Below are 17800 nucleotides of genomic sequence, written 5' to 3'. Positions count from 1 at the left end.
ACTCTCATAGGAAAAGAGAAATTTGAAGCTGTTCAGGAGGAACTTCTGAAAGGAATAGAACATAAAAATCCAAACATTGTTTCAGCTTGTCTCAGCAGTTACACAGGATCTCAGTTTCTTTATTCTTGAAGGATGTTACACGTGATAGTATCTTTCAGCTTCCCCCCACCCCCCAATCCCTTTCAGTAAGTAATTCCACTTTACCATGTGTTCTTTCTTAATGGGACTGTCTGTTTGTAATAAACGTGGGATAATTCTGTGATTCTTTTGGATTTCTTCTGTCCTCCTATCTTTAACATTTCAACTCCACATCTCTCCCACGTTATCATATATGTTGTTCCAGCAATAACCTTGACAGCTGATATGGCATCACAAAATAACAGTGATGGTAACTACATATTTTCTCACATTAATTGCTGCAGAACTGCAGTTATGCAAATTCATCAACTAATCTAATTACCGACGAAGGAATTGATTTTACTCGGTTGTGTTTTTACAATGTTACGGTCCCTGTATTTGACGCCGGTCTTTGTAATCCAAAGGGATGCGTGTGAAAGTCTTCCTCGTGCGTTGTTGTACTTTACATAACACTAATAATACGTCCGACACTTTCTTTGCAGGACTTTTGGCTCAAAGGTTGTAAAGATAAAACCATTAATAAAAGACAGAGATGAACGTGTAAGAGAAGAAGGGAAAACTTTGGTGACTGAAATTTATAGGTGGATCGGTGATGCTCTAAAACCCCAACTTAAATCTCTTAATACATTTCAGGTAAGCGTTATTCTCATACCTTGAGAACATGAATGATTTTTCTGTTTTAGAAATGGTACAGTGTTAAGATCAAGCGGCTAACTTTGACAGATGAGATAGGTGGGAGAGGTTTGACATAAACGCAGTACGATTTTTACATCATCTGAATAATCTTCCATCACCACCTGTAATGGTCTGGTTTATGTTCAGCATGAAGGTTATGTTGACTATTCTCAACATCAGCATTTTGCCTTTTAAGACCAGGGTTCCAGAATTTAGTTTCAGCAGAAAGAGAAGCATTTATTTGAGGTACGGATTTAAGTTTAGTTTGTTTTTTGTCTTTGAATACTTCATACCAGTTATTTTCCAATCCTTCCTGACATATTGATGCTCCTTCTTCAAACCATGTTGAGCACTGTACACATGAAGATAGCCGTCTTCTAGGTTGTAGCGTCATGTAGTCCGGTAGACGTTTGCCACCACTTCAAAGGTTCTTGCTGCCTTTATCATCGGGGCTATGTTATTAAATATACATCTTTTAATTTACTACCCATTCTCTGTAATATATAGAGGATACCCTAAATGTTGACTTTGTATATTGTTTTAACATGTTCATTACGTATTTTTAATTAGGTAGATACTTTGTTTTCTCCAATACAGGTGTCAGAATTTGAAAAAGTGAAAGACGAGACTGTCTTGGCCATTCGTTACCTCATGTCGCAGCAACAGAAGCAGGCCAAGATGGCTGCCGAAGCAGCTGGGGATGGAGAAGGTTAGAATGTTCCTTGTGATCAGAATAATTGTTCGTAGTAAAGAGTTCAATAAACTAATGATTTCCTCACACTACAGTTTTCTCTTTGGTTTACTGAAAATTTTTCAGGTAATTGTATCAGAGGTGATTTGGTACTTTGGTATTTTCTTTTGAGTACAATCTCGAGTAACAGACGGCATGTGTTTGCATTAGCAGTAAATAATGTCAGTGAGAGAAATCAGTCTTTTAAGGCCATGATTTATTTATCTTAAGGCTATATTACAACACATGAAATACAAGAATATGATGAACATTACAAATATAATAATACTATACTAGAATACAGTACTATAAGATTGGCAATCCATTCAAGTTCTGGTGGAAATGCTCAGGTGGCGATCCTGTACAATATGTTTGACGTTCTGATGACTCGCACCACAGTCACAGTCGGCTGTTTAAAGTTTTCCCCATTTGTTAAGGGCGTCGGCCAATGCGGATTCTGTTGAGGGTTTTCCATGTTTGTCGAGGGAGGTCTTGTCCCGTTGGTAACTTCTGAGGGTTTCTATGGCTGTTTTGCTGCCCAGGCAATTTTGCTTTTAAAATTGCCAGCTTGAAGGCATTCTGCAGTAACTATTGGGGGTCGCCTGGATCTCAGTCTTTCGAGATTAAGATGAGGGATGTCGTCGTGAACTGGGAGGTTAGAATTTCTTTGCAGTTTCTTAAATTCACGTAACAAGGCATCTTGTCTACGTATTGCTGGTGGTAGAATTCTGCTCAGTATTGGTAGCCAGTGGGTGGGGCTTGTTCTGAGGCAGCCTGTTATAGTCCTCATTGTATTGTTGAGCTGAGTCTAATTTATGGACATGTGGGCTATTAAGCCATACCAGAGTGCAGTATTCCGCTGTCGGGAAAACCAGGCCTAATGCAGAGATCCGTAGGGTAGATGCTGAAGACATTATGTTACAGTTAAACTGTGTAAAGGATATATAAACCAGTGACAAAAACTACCATCTTTTTTGTATCCAGGAGCGGAAGGTGGCGTTGCAGGAGGTGCAGAATATTTTGAATGAGAATAACTTTATATCAGACAACTTGGGCAATCTGCCTCCGGCTCTCTCAGAGCTTATCATTGACAGCAACGTTAACATAGCAGTTGCTGGGTAGGTCCACCCTACCTCCTATTAGATGGGTTTCAGGTGGTCCTTTCCCTGGAGTTAAAGTGTGGTGGCTCCAAAATGGAGCATTCTTTTGGTATTTATAGATTGGAGATCGTACGGATACTGTCCAAGCACTGCTCAGGCAGATTGAACAAGTGTATCCACCTGAAAAACTCTTTGCAATTCTTTGGTCGGGGATATGACGCTGTGTGCCACTCAGATGACTGCATCTTCATCTGCGGGTCGTAGGCGAACACCCATTACTCATCACCAGTGATGATCTTCGTGAGAAACGTCGGGTCCTGCGTACTTTTCTCAAACGGGAATTCCGGGAACTTTTTGACTGCCCTACGTATCTGTTGTGCCATGCAAGAAGCTTGCTTTGCCACTGTACAGGATCCATACTCATGAGGAACTAGATTCTTGGTACTTTTCACTAAGAAAACATCCACTCGACTATTTCACCTAGTGTAGCTTGTGGCAATCTCAGGGTGATGAACTTCATGTTCAGAATGAAGTGTCTTTACATTTGTCTTGTGGAGCAGAGGTAAAAATGTACAGTTGATGAAAAACCTGTCTTTCCTTACAACTTATTGGCCGTGTGCCATCCTGAATTCCACATTTTTATGTGTACAGTTTTAAATGGGTGATTAAATAACTTTGTGCATAAAATTAATTTTTAAATTGTTTAGCATTTGAAAGTTTATTGCAGTGATGTTGCTCCATTTGAATTTCAGGACTTGGACAGTAACAGAAATGGAACAGTTGCCAATTTGGATCTCATATTGAAATGGTTCTCGCTGCGATTCTTTAACACAAAGACGTCAGTTTTGTTAGAAGGACTGACATATTTGCGGGCTGTTTTTACCGAATTGATTCCACGAGAATATGTGTTGTCTGATTATGAGGCATCATGCTTCGTTCCGTATCTGATTCCGAAGGTGAGACGTTCAGTAATTTGTTTAAATTATCTTCTGGAAAATTTTTACATTCCTACAGCTTCAGCTTGCAGTTTAGTAATTGTTTTTAAGATCACACAAATCTGATTGAACTTCGTGTATGGTAGGTGATATTAACCAATGTCGTCGGCTCTTGGTGTAGCGACGCCAGCACTGAATTTTGCTGAAATCCATTTTTAGTTTGTCAGAAATGAAATCCATGGATATGCAAATGAACAGATATGACTTCCCCATTACATGTTTATTTTATGCACTTCTTCCAAAATGGAGCATTCTTTTGGTATTTATAGATTGGAGATCGTACGGATACTGTCCGAGAACTGCTCAGCCTTATCAAACTGGTGTATCCAGCTGAAAATTTTTTTGCAATTATGATGAAAAGTTTGAAGTCAAGCCAAAATGCAACAGCGCGCGCTGGTGAGTAATATTTTAAGTAAAGGGTCATAATTTGTGCCCAAGTCGTAAAAGTGACCTAAACTAGAAAACCGAAAATGTTCTGAAATTTTCTTAAAATATATGCACTTAAGCATTTTCCTTTGTTCTTTAAGTGAAAAATCAGTTTTCATGCAGGGGTCAATTTTTTTCTGACCTTATGTAAGATATTTTTGTCTCTTTATTGTTAAATTAGTTCTTTCATTATCTGATTTAACACAATAACACACATCGCTGGTTGTGCAGCAATTCCTCGCTGAGAAAAGCATTCCCGTCATCACCCAACCACCATACTCTCCGGATCTCGCTCCGAGTGACTTCTGGCTGTTCCCTACTCTGAAAATGGGCCTCAAGGGGATGCGTTTCGCAACCGTGGAGGACATCAAGTCGAACTCCGGAAGATTCCAAACGAAGCCTTCCGCCAGTGCTTCCAACAATGCAGGATCGATGGAGCAAGTGTGTGTGTGCGCTCGCACAAGGGTCCTACTTTGAAGGTGATTAGGTAAGCATTGCCATATGTCCTACCATTACAGTGCTATATCACAATTCCAGGATGTTTTTAATTGCCCCTCGCATATATCATGTTTTCACAGTAAATAATAAAACTTCACATTTTAATGAAAGATCTTCCATAATATTTACAGACCACACAATTTTACATATCGTCCAATATGTGACACAGGTGACCGCAGTCAATAATAAACGAGCAATCTCATATTTTACAGCCAGAACTGGATGATAACACCTTTAAGTTCCTCAAATACTGCAATGTCAAATTTCACACTTATGATGAAGCCTTACTTACCTCTCTTAGTGCATCAATGGCTTTAAGATGCGATTGAAAGTCTGAATCAAACATATTTGCCAATAGTGTCTGATTTGCATCTGTCATTTGAGCTTTCAGTAAATCCACAAATTGTTCTCTTACGTATGTGAAGTCCCACTTTGGAACCTGAAAAAATGCCACATGGCAGAATGTAAATCTATAATTTGTAATCTTTTATTTTATGCCAGCAAATTTGTGAACAGCGTTATAAAAATACCTTCTGGTTTTGCTCATCAATTACGCGCTGGTTTTTTAAGTCGTTGCTCTGAAGAAGAGGTGATGTATCATCATCAACAACACCAGCAGACGCTCCTGCGTTGTCAAGGGCTGCGATCACAACATCGCGAGAGCCAGGCTGTTAACAAAATATCACATCACTAACAAATCCACAAACAAGGAATTTATTGGCTGGTTACATACCAATTAGGTACTAAGATCACTTATTACACTTAAATGTTATCAAATTTCAACGGGATTAGAGATTAAAAAGAGGTAAAGGTAGCTGCCATACGCCCATGCACATCGTGAAGCTATATGCAGATGTACAATGTTAACAGTGGCCAACTCTGAACCTATACCACCCTGCAGACAGCCATACAGTCAAACCTCGGTTCACGAACAATTCAGTTTACGAACAAATTTTCCGAACACAAAGCGTCTCGGATGACGTACTGTGTCTCGCGTTACGAACACACAAGCCGTCAACATCGTGGAGTGATAAGCTGGGAGTATCAGCGTCGGCAGTATTCGCAGAAGAAGAATTAACACTCAAGAGACTTTTGGAAACACCATTTTAATATTCTTCATTGCTTAACTCTCGTTGACAAAGCCTGGCAGCAAGTGACTTACAGGACCATGAATACAGCCTGGAGGAAATTGTGGCCCGAATGTGTTGCAGGCAGAGACTTTGAGGGCTTTGACATTGAAGATTCTGCTGTTATTGATGATATTGTGTCTCTAGGCAAAAACATGGGCTTGGAAGTTAACAATGAAGATGTGGAGGAGTTACTGGAGGACCATAAAGATGAACTCAGCACGGAAGAACTGGAACAACTACAGAAGCAGCTACAAAAGACGATTGTGAAGGAAGGAAGGAAGGAAGGGAGGATGTTCCTACTTCTTTGATCCGTGAAATTTGTGCAAAATGGGGTGAGGTGCAAAGTTTCGTGGAACGATATCACCCCGATAAAGCAGTAGCAAGCCGCAGCATAAACATTTTCAATGATAATGCCACGTGTCACTTTAGAAACATTTTAAAACGTAGACAAAAACAAATCACACTGGACAACTTTTTAGTGAGACAGAGGCCCAGTGAGTCTGATGCAGAGTCGAGTGGTGCCAAGAGACAGAAAAAAGAAAAAGAATCCCCTTCCAAACAATAACATTTCACTTCCTCACCACCTTCCACTTACGCCGTCAACTCTCCTCCATAACTAAATTACGTTTTCATCTATATTTGATCTGCTTAGTGTTGTGATTATCTTTTTTGTGATAGATTTAATGGTTTCCATTGATTTTGTGTTAAGAACAAAGTACTGTTGTAAAATTTTAAATAAGCAATCATCTGGGGTCCAGGAACGGATTAATCCATTTTATATTAATTCCTATGGGGAAAACAGTTTCGGCTTACGAACATTTCGGTTTGCGAATGACCTTCAGGAACGAATTAAGTTCGTAAACCGAGGTTTGACTGTACATATTTGGCAATTTAACAAAGTAATAAAATTAACATAAGCCTAATCACCACTCAAGCGCTCAGCAAACGCACACTTGCTTCTCAAATGTCAATCTGCAACTAGGTCTGGCAAAACTTTCGCAAGAACTTCCACAAAGTCAGAATGGATAAACAGATCTTAGAGTAAAATATTTAATTGTCACAAACACTTGCTTTCAATTCCTCTGAGGCTTCGGCCATTGTCTCATGTCCCAAGCGTATCATAAATGGAACGATAGCCTCCTCGGCATTTTTCCTCACATTTGCATTACGATACTCCAAATCTGCATACAAGTGTGGCAGATACGTCACCAATTTTCTCTTGGGGATAGACCTGGGTGGCACTGAAAAAATAAATCAGCTTCAAATTAGTCACCTCTAATGTCACAAAATTGATCTCATACTGAGACCAAATAAAGATCAGTTGTACTGCAGAAAGTAAAGCCACCACAGAGGCAAGTTTTGAAGGTCCTTGTGGCGACCAGATGAGGTATAACTCCTACTCATTCTTGACCTCAGCACTAGATGGGGGTGAGAGGTCGGCACCACACTTTAACTCCAGGGAAAGGACCACCTGAAACCCATCTAATAGGAGGTAGGGTGGACACCAGAGCCAGCCTCAGACAAATCCGTCCCAGTACCACTTTGTCCACAAATCCCACATGGACTGCACTGGGAGTAAACCCAGGCCTCCACAAAGCGACTATATTTTGAAACTAAAATTAAAATCAACACATCCCTGATACTTAATTAAACACCACTCATTCCATGGCAGCAGATGGATGTGAGTAGTTAGCGTCATTCCTGGCCACTTTATTTCTGAGGTAGAGGAGTGGGCATGGTAATCAAACCCTAGTTGCCAAGCCCAAAGCCAGTCAGACTGAGCTATCCCAGTTCCACATGTAACTATCTGTAAAAGCATCTGATGTACCTGAACATGTGTCTGACTCATTATCATGAATACAATGTCCAGATATTCAATTTTATATACTTACATGTGGCAAGTATTTCTGTAAGCCATGCCCAAAGTTCTATTCGCAGGGTTGGGCTTCCTCTCTTAAGGGCATATTCAATCATATTACCACGAAAGAACTCCTTAAATCCGCACTGCTGACCCCAAGCATTGACACAATCCGTTGCAGCAGAACGGATCTCAGGCTGAAATGGGTCAATAGTTTCTTTAGAAGTCTTTAAATACAATCTTTGACACAGTGAAAGTTCCTTACATTATCAGAATTTTAACTGCATTTCCGAGATTATTATGCTGCCAATTTATACTAAACTCTCTTCATGGTAATAACTGATAATGATGTCACAGATAAAGAAACTGAACTCAAAATCATAAATTTGAATGCTAGCCCAGACATAAACATTCTCCTGCCACTGGTCTACGTTCTCGTTTGTGTCAGGACAAACTTTTCTACAGCTGGTAATGTAATGTGGTTTCTTGTTTCATTGCCCAAGTTGTTTGATATCAATTTATTGTCATGCAAAATATTTGCCACCGCCTGCAACGCCTTCTTCCGCTCCTGGATACAAAAAAGATGGTAGTTTTTGTCACTAGTTTATATATCCTTTACACAGTTTAACTGTAACATAATGTCTTCCATTTCACACTGCAATTTGCATTCTTAAGCTATCTCAGGAATTAAAGCAGAAAAAGTTACAAAATACAAATTTACTACTTTTTAAATTTCCAAATAAATCTGGCTTAATGCAAGCTTACACAAACTAGTTTAACTATAATATTTAAAGTGTTTGTGATTATCACTTGGATAATTTGGAAGGAAAGTGAAAGCATTCAAAATTAGCTCTTCCTCTTTCAAAGTGTTTCTTTTATTAGCATTGAATAGTAAATGTTTTGGGAAGACTTCTAATGGTTACTGTACAAGGGGACAAAGTAGATTACCGTAAGGAACAATCCAATCTAAAATTTAAAATAAATAAATTAATATATCACATTATCCTGGACCAAAAGACAAACCTTCCTGTAAAAAAACATCAGTATGTGAGAAACCTAACGCCAAAAAGAAAAATACAAAAGAGGAGCATGCTTACTTTTCAGTCTGTTTGTTTCAGTTTTAACAGAAGATCACGTGTGATATGACGACTTATATCGGCAGGGGCTAATCCAGCATGCTGTAAGGAAACAGAAAGCACTCATCACAAAAATTGGTGGCAATGCAATTCAATAATCTTCATGCTATTATACCCAATGGGAGCGTTGAAAAAACTAATCTCTGGGGCGACAAGTAAGCAAGGAAAGCGAGCAGACATAAGAGAAGAGTTTGGAGGAGGATAAAGAATGACCTGATTTACAGTTTATTTAACGACTCTTTCAGTATCTCGGATTATAAGCGTCAAATGAGAGGATGTGGAAGGAAGTGGTCATGACCAAATTTAAGGTGCTATCCCACAATTCACTTGGAGGGACAGGAAAACTAAGTACTTTGTTGGGTTCGGTTGCATTTTGTATGGTGTACTTTGTGCGCTGGTTATGCTAATTTACCAACTTTTCACGTACAAAACAGAATTCAGAGCCCACATCTCAATGTCAGTGACTCCTTTTAAACTGCTCCCAAAACTGACATCGCAATTATATTTCCAAACATATGGAATGACGTCTGACTTCTTTTAATTACATGTGGGGGAAAAATTCCACCTCTTACAACAGAATTTTACAGCACTTTGTTAACTTTAAAATGTGGCCACAAAACATCTACAGAGAGAACAATAGTGAAAAGTAAAACTCCAATCTTTGTCTTGACCCAAAATGTACAATCTGATTTCACACATGCCTCATCGAAAACACAACCAAGTTACAGATCACAAAAAATGAAATGAATTCTGTTTACCTCGATTTGCACAGGTCCAATTAGCGCCAATTTTGAAACCAGAAAGTCAGAAAGTGAAAAAAAAAATTTGCTATTATTTATATACAACGTTTTAAAATGTTTCTCTTACTGCTTCCTATACTAAATCATAATTCTTGCACTGCAGATTTTGAATAAAATTATAAATACAGTCATCCCTGCAATTTCATTCTATCCCTGCTACTGGTCCTGATATTTACATAACTGCTGCTAACCTCATCACATGTCAATAGGACTGAAACCTGACAACTCTCGACATAGGGTAACTGTCACATGTATCGAACCAGACTACCTATCACCTGTAACAGTCATCTACTGGGCTTGAGATTTTTGCAAGCCAATCCAAGTTCATAATGAATACCCAACCCCAAATTTACACACATTATTACCTATCCCCTTGCTCAACACAGCAAACTCTCAAATTTACCACAAGCTCCAATCACTGTGCACACTATACTCACACGTCAACAAAACTAAATTTTCTTACATTGGCACTTCTTCTTCTATGGCCTCCTCAACTCCCCTCTTCCATTCTGTCGGAGGCTTTGATCTTCCTTTTTACGGTGCAAGGTTGTTAGCCTTGCGACCAACCCCCAACCTGGAGGACCAGGGTACCTGTCTTAGTCTGACCTCTCCCCCTCGACCAATCTGGCTAGGGAGGCCCTATCAGTAGCTCTTGGGATCACTGAGGTACTCAAGCCCCACCACCACGACAAGGTGCAGGTACCATTAAGTGGGGTCCACCAATGCGTTTTACACGTGAATATAAGCAATAACTGTTCCACAGCTGGCAGACGATTTCTCCAGTCCCCATCACCCAGACCTAAAATTATTTCTTCAGAGAAGATAGCAGATGCCCTTTCATCAACTTCTTCTTGACTAAGATCTCTTTCCGCCAGAACACAACCAAGCTGTTATTTTCTGTGGTGTGTTCTTTGGTGGTACAGCACCTCCTACTGTAGCTGGTCTCTTGACAGGCTTTGGTGCAACACTTCCCGCCACAACTTTCCCAACCCGTGATCCCACTTTCTATCCAAAATTATATTCTAGAATTTCTTATAAATATACCAACAATGTAATGAAACTGCAAAGATTTTGCAAAATTTTAAGTACCTTATATGATTCCTACAAGAATGACAGGTGAAACACAATCCACACTTATATTATTCTACCTTATATTCCTAAGAGTCTGAGAGCTGCCATTTTACCAACGCAGTATTTCATGGCCAATCCTCTCAAGGTCAGAGTAGAGTAGAGTTTATTTACATTCCATAGATCCTTCTTAGGACTCAACCAAAGGATGTAAAACATGTCATTTCATACAATATACATACACTTCACAACTTTCAACACAAGTACAAGAACGTATTTCACATATCAATGTACATAAATTTCAGATTCTGCAATACAAGTATGAAAAATAATTTCAATGCAGGCTTGAATACGTTTATATCATAATTTAGAGTTTTAATTGTTGGTGGAAGATTATTAAACAACTTGATACCTGTATAGTACACTCCTTTCTGATATTTAGTAAAGTTAGCATTTGGCACATATAGATCATGTTTACGTCTTGTATTTAAATTATGTACATCTGTATTTCTTTTAAATTTATCCATGTTTTCCACCACAAATGACAGCAAGCAGAGTATAAATTCACTTTCAAGTGGATGTATATGAAATTTACGGAATAATTTTCTGCAAGAAACCCTGCTTTTGACACCTGCCATTATTCTAATTATTTTCTTTTGCATGTAAAAAACTTTATTACTGTCTGTTGAATTTCCCCAAAAGATTAATCCATATGACAATACAGAGTGAAAGTAAGCAAAGTAAACTAGCTTTAAAGTATCTATTGTCATGAGTGGTACGACTGTTCTCATGGCAAAGCACGCAGAGCTTAATTTGGGAATAATATACTCAATGTGTTTCTTCCAATTTAAGGTACTGTCGACTTGTAAGCCAAGGAATTTGTTTGTTTCAACTTCCACAATTAATTTTTCTTCAAAACTTATATTTAATTTAGGATATGTCTTGTGCTTAGTAACAAATTTTATGAAGTTTGTTTTTTCAAAATTTAGTGCCAGTTTGTTAGCTCTAAACTATTTGTTTATGTTGGCAAAGACATCATTCATGATATTTTCAAGATAGATCAATTCTTGGTGTGCAATAATGATACTTGTATCATCAGCAAAAAGAATGGGTTTGGACATAGAGTTCACAGTTGCTGGCAAGTCATTTATATATATGAGGAAAAGTAAGGGCCCAAGAACTGAACCTTGTGGCACTCCGTGATTTACGATACCCCATTCTGAATAGGTATTATGATTGGTATGGGGGCTTTCAATTTCTTCTTTCTGCCTTCTATTATTTAGGTAGGATTTAAACCATTGTCCTGCTATACCTTGAATTCCATAAAATTTCAGTTTCATTAGTAATATTTCATGGTTTACACAATCAAATGCCTTGGCTAGGTCACAAGATATTCCACCCACATGCATTTTATTGTTAAGGGCACATACAATTTCATTTGTGAAACTAAATAGGGCCTTTTCTGTTGAGATTTTTATTTTTAAATCCAAATTGCTCCTCGACAAGGATGTTGTTTGAGTTCAAAAATTTATTTACTCTCTTGCATATAACTTTCTCAAAAATTTTAGAAAATGTTGTCAGAAGTGAAATAGGTCTGTAGTTCGTCAGACTTCATTTTGGCACTTGCAGCACTCAACACCTAATACGGATATTCCCTGCTCGATAATTTCTCACAATTAAATTTGCAGGAGGGCATAGACGACTCGCGAGCTGCGTCATTTGAAAAGTCCGACCAACATCACCTATAAGACACAAATTACCAAACATTTCCATAACCTAAATATCTTCCATCATTTATGAAAATAGATCGGATTTCATAAACTACAGCTCAACGAACTTAGCACGAAGCACTATTAAACGATTATTGCATATGTCGCCAATACACAGCCTCTCTGCCACCAGATTGTACTGCACGAGCATCTATAACACACCCAATGACCAAGCCCACTGGTAACTGTACTTAAGAACACGAACTTCCCTTCGTCAGACTTCATTTTGGCACATGCAGCAATCAACACTTAATACCTCCCGCTTTGACATCTCTTTACAGATTTACATAGAGAAAATACAAACTAAGTAATGCGTGGTCAGCACACTTTTAAAGTCCTCCTGCGTCAGAGAACGGACATCCACGATTATCAAAACTGTCCGGTATAGCTATGCCAGAGATCTTCATCACCGCACTTCCTAAACGAGTGAAACTGCAGAGCCCCCCGCATCTGCTTCCGAACAGATTCAGAATGACTGACGTTTTGAAGTTCTTCCTGTGGCATTAGTTTGAAATGGGATGAAGCTGATAAAAGGAAATACCATATTCTTTCCAGGAAGAGGAATCACATCTTTGGTGACAAGCTGCGGCCAAAGCCAAGAGTACCTGAAACTTACAGCCTTTCGCACATGACAAACTCTCTCATTCCAAGATGTGTTGGTCACCGCACTATGAAGCAGTCTCTTATTAACGCAATGTGATTGCGGCCGACATTTTTACTATTTTACTACACTCCCTAGAACACCCTACACACATAACTAGACATCCACCCCTACAAAAATATCCACACCTTACACGGACACACACACCCATTTCACATGATTTATATCTAAGTTGCTATCACACCTGCAACACAATTACCACAACAGAGCAAGCCCCTGTGAATGGGTTAAATAACAGAAAACTGCACCACCTCTCCAGAGGCACACAAAATTTACATGCTGCATTCAGTCCTCTTCTCCATGTACGCACTCAGCAACAGGACGGCCAACCATCAGGGACACAAGTGGTCTTCTCTCGGACGTCAGTCTGCCTAGTGCTGGTGCACTCCTGCTGCAATATACCAGGAAAGGTGTAAGATGCACGTGAAATCTAGAATCTCAAGGGGCCACTTTCATAGACATTGGAGGCAAAGTCGTCTGATGTGAAAAAATCTCATGCCAACTTATTTTTGGAATGGGTGCCTCCTGCTTATTCAAATATTTAATCTGAAATTGAGGGGGGGATCCTGTTCATAGACATACGAGGGATTAAACGCATAACACCAAACATCCAACTTGCAATCAGCCTCTGTCAGAGCATTACCGTTGCTTGACAGAAAAAGTATTTCTCTTCCAACTTGGTACATATTCTGAATATTTATCCAGTTAATATTCCTTGTGATATGAAGTCAAAAGACAGTGTCCTTAATGCGCTGGTTTCGGACATTAATAACGAGGAATCTTTCTCCAAAGGGTACAAATGTTAGTCCTTGTTCTTTGTGTACTATGCCAACAAGGTTGGTAACTTGTAAAGTGATTCATTGACAATGGAGTTTCATATCTGTACTCACTTTTATTGTGGGACTTGAGCAATTTGTTGTGGTTAGAACCTATTTCCCACTACCCTGTATTATTTAGATTACATACTTCTTGTACTGGTGCCTCTTATGAACAGACAGACACACTCAATCACATCCAGTTATTGTAGCTCTATACATAAGCTGCATTTTGTGAGCCAATTAATATGCTGTCTCTTTGAGAAATGTTGGTCCAACGCCCTATCTTGTGTCAGGCGCTCAACACAGAGGTTTTACACACCTGTAAGATTTCATCCAACCGCGGCCAATATCGTTCTGGTACTTCAACCCAGCCTCATCAAACAGAACATCCAAAGGGAACAGAACGAAGTAACAGTCATGACGGTGGTGTGACTGGTGACCTAGAACATTAATGAAAATACATACTTCAGTAACTGAATACTGAGAAGGCGAGCAGATTTCAGAACGTATGGAACCACATCCATCAACACTACACAATAAACATATCTGAAAACCTCAATACACAAGGGATATGGACTGCGCGCAGGAATGTGCCGCGGCACCAACAATGTTTCCGTGAAGAACTGTGGAAGCTCCTGAAGTGAGCACAGCACTCTAGGGAATGATGTGAATGTATATGTCCCTAAAAAAATTTAATATTTCTGTTCAACATAGTTCCACACCACATAGTAATACTGTCCGTAAAAACTCTACAACTCCTTCCCAAACACACATCACATCGGTCCCATGCAACGTCTGTTGCCACTGATTACTTACTGCTGATTATTTTACTTTTACTGTCCATTAAAATCACTTTTTTCTCACAAATATGGCATTATTAGAATTAAGAGCACCACAAAATATAACACGGTTACAAATGCCACTGTATTCATTTACAGTACCATATATAATATTGGTCAGACTGAACTCTCTCATAAGACAAGCACATCAAATACATCCTAATGCTCATGTACTTACACAACACATGCCAAGTTCAGACAGAGATGAATCCCTTGCGGACAAGGGTTCCTCCATGCTCCCAGCAGGTTTCCTGTTCTGATATCAAGTCAGTCTGCCAACTGTTGCTACTGCTTCTATGGCAAGCTGTATGAAGGTCAGGTTACATACAGCATGCCGCTCAGAAGGATCATTCTATTTCTTGTAATCTGCTACTCCTAGAAAGATGAAATACATTCACATTCAAGAAATAAAGATTCCACCATACATGTATCACACTCCTCTAAGAACACACAGTTAACACTTCTACCTTAGCCAATGAGCACGCACCTTCCATTTTCACAAGACAGATTTTGTCATGTTCACTACCAACCCATTCACAAGTTAACACTTCTAATATACGTCACGACTGTGAAACAAAAAGTAGCCTCCCTATCTCACAGATTCATACTGGAAACTTTCTTTTCTCCCCCACCATCAACTGCAAAAAAAACAAAAAAAACATTAGACATGTGGGCTGACATTATTCCACACCACATCATAAAATTTTCACTAAAAACTCTGCCACTCCTTCCCCCCCCCACACACACATGCGCGCGCGCACACACACACAAAAAACAGTCCTATGCAACTTCAGTTGCCACTGATTTTAGTTTCACTGTGCTTTAAAGCCTTTCTTCTTTCCACAAATATGGTGATATTTGAAATCTGATCACCAGGAAATACAACAACCAAGTTACAAACGGCACTGTAATGATAAATAGTGCCACATATTCTTGGCAGACTTAACTCTATCACATGACAAGCACATCTAATACATCAAATTGCTCATGTACTTAACACAATGCACGTCGAGTTGAGACAGATAAATCTGTAGCAGACAGGAGTGCCCTTCGTGATCACAGCCAATTTCCTGTTGTGATATTAAGTAAGCCTGCCAAGTGTACTGAACATACTCCACTGATTTCCTGGCAAGCAGTGGGCTGGTCAGATGACAGACAGCTTTCCCTTCAGTAGAATCCCAAGGATCAATTAAGCTTCTTCTCTCAGCTATTCCCAGAAGACAAAATGCATTCACTTTTAACTATCACGTTTCTCCACCCAACAGCATTCATATGACACAGTTGATTGAATATGTTCTTTTGTTCTGGGGGCACACCACACATGCAGCATTGCTAAACAAGCATACTTCACGTTCCAAGGTGAACATATTGAAATTCTTCAAGTAACTGTACAAGGCACCAAACCCGCAAATAATAAACACTTCTGAGTATATAAATGTCACTTATCAATGCCTCGTGGCGTCTATTTAATCATCGACACAACCTCAACCGACTAACGAGAACACCCCATAATTTCCAGTCTCTTATTCCGTAACCTAATAACAGCCACGAAGATCACTGTTCGCACACAGAAACTTACAGCAATGATTCTTACATTATGGCATTTTAAGACTGAATACTTGCCATTATGAACTCAAATACATTTATCACGCAAATATCTCCCCACAAGGCGAAACACTAACAACTCGCTAAACATAAACTTCATACGCCAGTCATACCACACCTCCAAGACTCCAAAGACTAGATCACGCAACAAATCTTACCAACTTCTGACTTCCTTTCACTCTCTGCGAACTTGGCCACAACGAAATCTAGTAGCGAACCAATAAACTACGTATTGCATCGACATAAGTGGTCGAACCAGAATCAAAATATACCACACGCCTCGTAGCCGAAGAGTTAACGTACGAGAGACTGGGGAGTTCGACGTCGGCAGTTCCGAGAACCAGCGGATTCTTACAGTAGTATTGAGTTGTAGAAATAAAAGATTGGCATAAACGGGTTTGGTATTCTATGCTTTACCTAACTGATTTCTGCCCTCTAAAATAAATTACAGAGGGTTTCCTGGAGTGGGATATGGGAGCCTAAGATGAGAGAAGCAGGGGATTATGCAAAAATATATTTATGAGGGAGCAGCCAAAGTGGTCCACCAAACAGACATATCATTTCATTTCCAGGAAAACAATCTTTAACCCAAACCCACGTGTTCAAAGCACTTTAGTCGAAAAAGAAAAATTCCAGCCAAGTAAATCAACAAATCTAAACTGTCATCTACTGGGCTTGACAAACACCACACCCCAAACTTACAAGTTTTGTAACCTATCCCCTTGCTCAACACAGCAAACTCCTGTAGTTCTCACGTTCGCCGACAAAACCGATCTATGAACGTACACGGGATAATTGGCTGTCAACGCTTCTATTAAGTCTGCCTCGGACAACGCCGGCGATAGATTCTTTGCTAACAAGGCATATCTCAAGAAGTGTTCCGACGTGCTTTCTTCGTTCTTGTCAAACTTGTCCTGGTACAGCGAACATCGCTTGTATCTGCTGATCCCACAGAAATTGGGTTATGGCGACCTTGAACGGCTCACAACTCTTCAAATCTTTGTGTATCGCCGTGCACCATTGTTTAGCATAGCCATCCGTTTCTGACTTAAAAGCAATCGGGAGCCGAACCGATTCTGTTTAGAACGGTCGCTGTAAGTTGGAAGCACAAGATCTAACAAGTGCGCACGTGACACTGCGACGGGCCTTGCTTAACCAATCCCTGCGTAATAGTTGTGTTGTCGCTGCTACAATCTACAGGTCCATCCGACATGTACTTCTTCTAACTTCGCGTTCTCTCTGCAAACAGGCGTTACTGATTGGGTTGAGGTCCCGGGAACTAAACCATCTAAATTGTCTTTCTCACTGGTAGTTTTTCTGGTCCAAAAGTCTACGAGCATCTGATAATTTCTCCTCCATTTTGCCTAATCTAGACGTTACTTCCTCTATCTTGGATTGACTATCCTTCTCCGCAGCGTCCACACGATCTCGCAGTCTACGTAATTTAGCCTCGTCCTCACTTGCAGTGACGGGGATAATTTCCATCTCCTTTCTAAAATTTTGCAATTCCTGCCAAAAAGCTTCTAACTCACTGTCTACATCTCGCCTATGCTC

The 17800-nt window shown here is 39.6% G+C and overlaps 2 protein-coding genes across 5 annotated transcripts; one reads left to right on the top strand and one right to left on the bottom strand.

The window, feature by feature from the left end:
* The first annotated feature begins 578 nt into the window (after window positions 1-578).
* On the top strand, window positions 579-4182 carry LOC110834925 (cytoskeleton-associated protein 5). Of its 2 annotated transcripts, none has more exons than XM_087345260.1 (4): window positions 579-771; window positions 1411-1522; window positions 3396-3599; window positions 3908-4182. In XM_087345260.1, the coding sequence occupies exons 2-4, from the start codon at window positions 1514-1516 to the stop codon at window positions 4040-4042; spliced, it is 348 nt and encodes a 115-aa protein (XP_087201386.1). In that variant the 5' UTR covers window positions 579-771; window positions 1411-1513; the 3' UTR covers window positions 4043-4182. The 2 variants fall into 2 exon arrangements, with proteins under 2 accessions (XP_087201386.1, XP_087201387.1); XM_087345261.1 differs by lacking the exon at window positions 579-771 and adding an exon at window positions 881-1059.
* LOC110834924 (protein mini spindles-like) lies at window positions 1740-16359 on the bottom strand. Of its 3 annotated transcripts, none has more exons than XM_087345258.1 (11): window positions 16265-16359; window positions 15129-15279; window positions 14820-15016; window positions 14122-14242; window positions 13261-13375; window positions 8648-8728; window positions 7585-7747; window positions 6764-6933; window positions 5093-5230; window positions 4855-5001; window positions 1740-3780 (listed from the first exon to the last, which is right to left on the bottom strand). In XM_087345258.1, the coding sequence occupies exons 7-11, from the start codon at window positions 7664-7666 to the stop codon at window positions 3691-3693; spliced, it is 627 nt and encodes a 208-aa protein (XP_087201384.1). In that variant the 5' UTR covers window positions 7667-7747; window positions 8648-8728; window positions 13261-13375; window positions 14122-14242; window positions 14820-15016; window positions 15129-15279; window positions 16265-16359; the 3' UTR covers window positions 1740-3690. The 3 variants fall into 3 exon arrangements, with proteins under 3 accessions (XP_087201384.1, XP_087201385.1, XP_087201383.1); XM_087345259.1 differs by having other exon boundaries at window positions 13261-13372; XM_087345257.1 differs by lacking the exons at window positions 13261-13375; window positions 14122-14242; window positions 14820-15016; window positions 15129-15279; window positions 16265-16359 and adding an exon at window positions 9950-10460.
* Window positions 16360-17800: the final 1441 nt, after the last annotated feature.

The sequence above is a fragment of the Zootermopsis nevadensis genome, unplaced genomic scaffold, assembly GCF_977971745.1.
Source record: "Zootermopsis nevadensis isolate Lab colony 2312 unplaced genomic scaffold, Znev_1.0 Znev_ptg000008l, whole genome shotgun sequence".
Classification (NCBI taxonomy): domain Eukaryota; kingdom Metazoa; phylum Arthropoda; class Insecta; order Blattodea; family Termopsidae; genus Zootermopsis; species Zootermopsis nevadensis.
The sequence above is the reverse complement of the archived record's forward strand: the minus strand, read 5'-3'. Positions and strand labels throughout refer to the sequence as shown.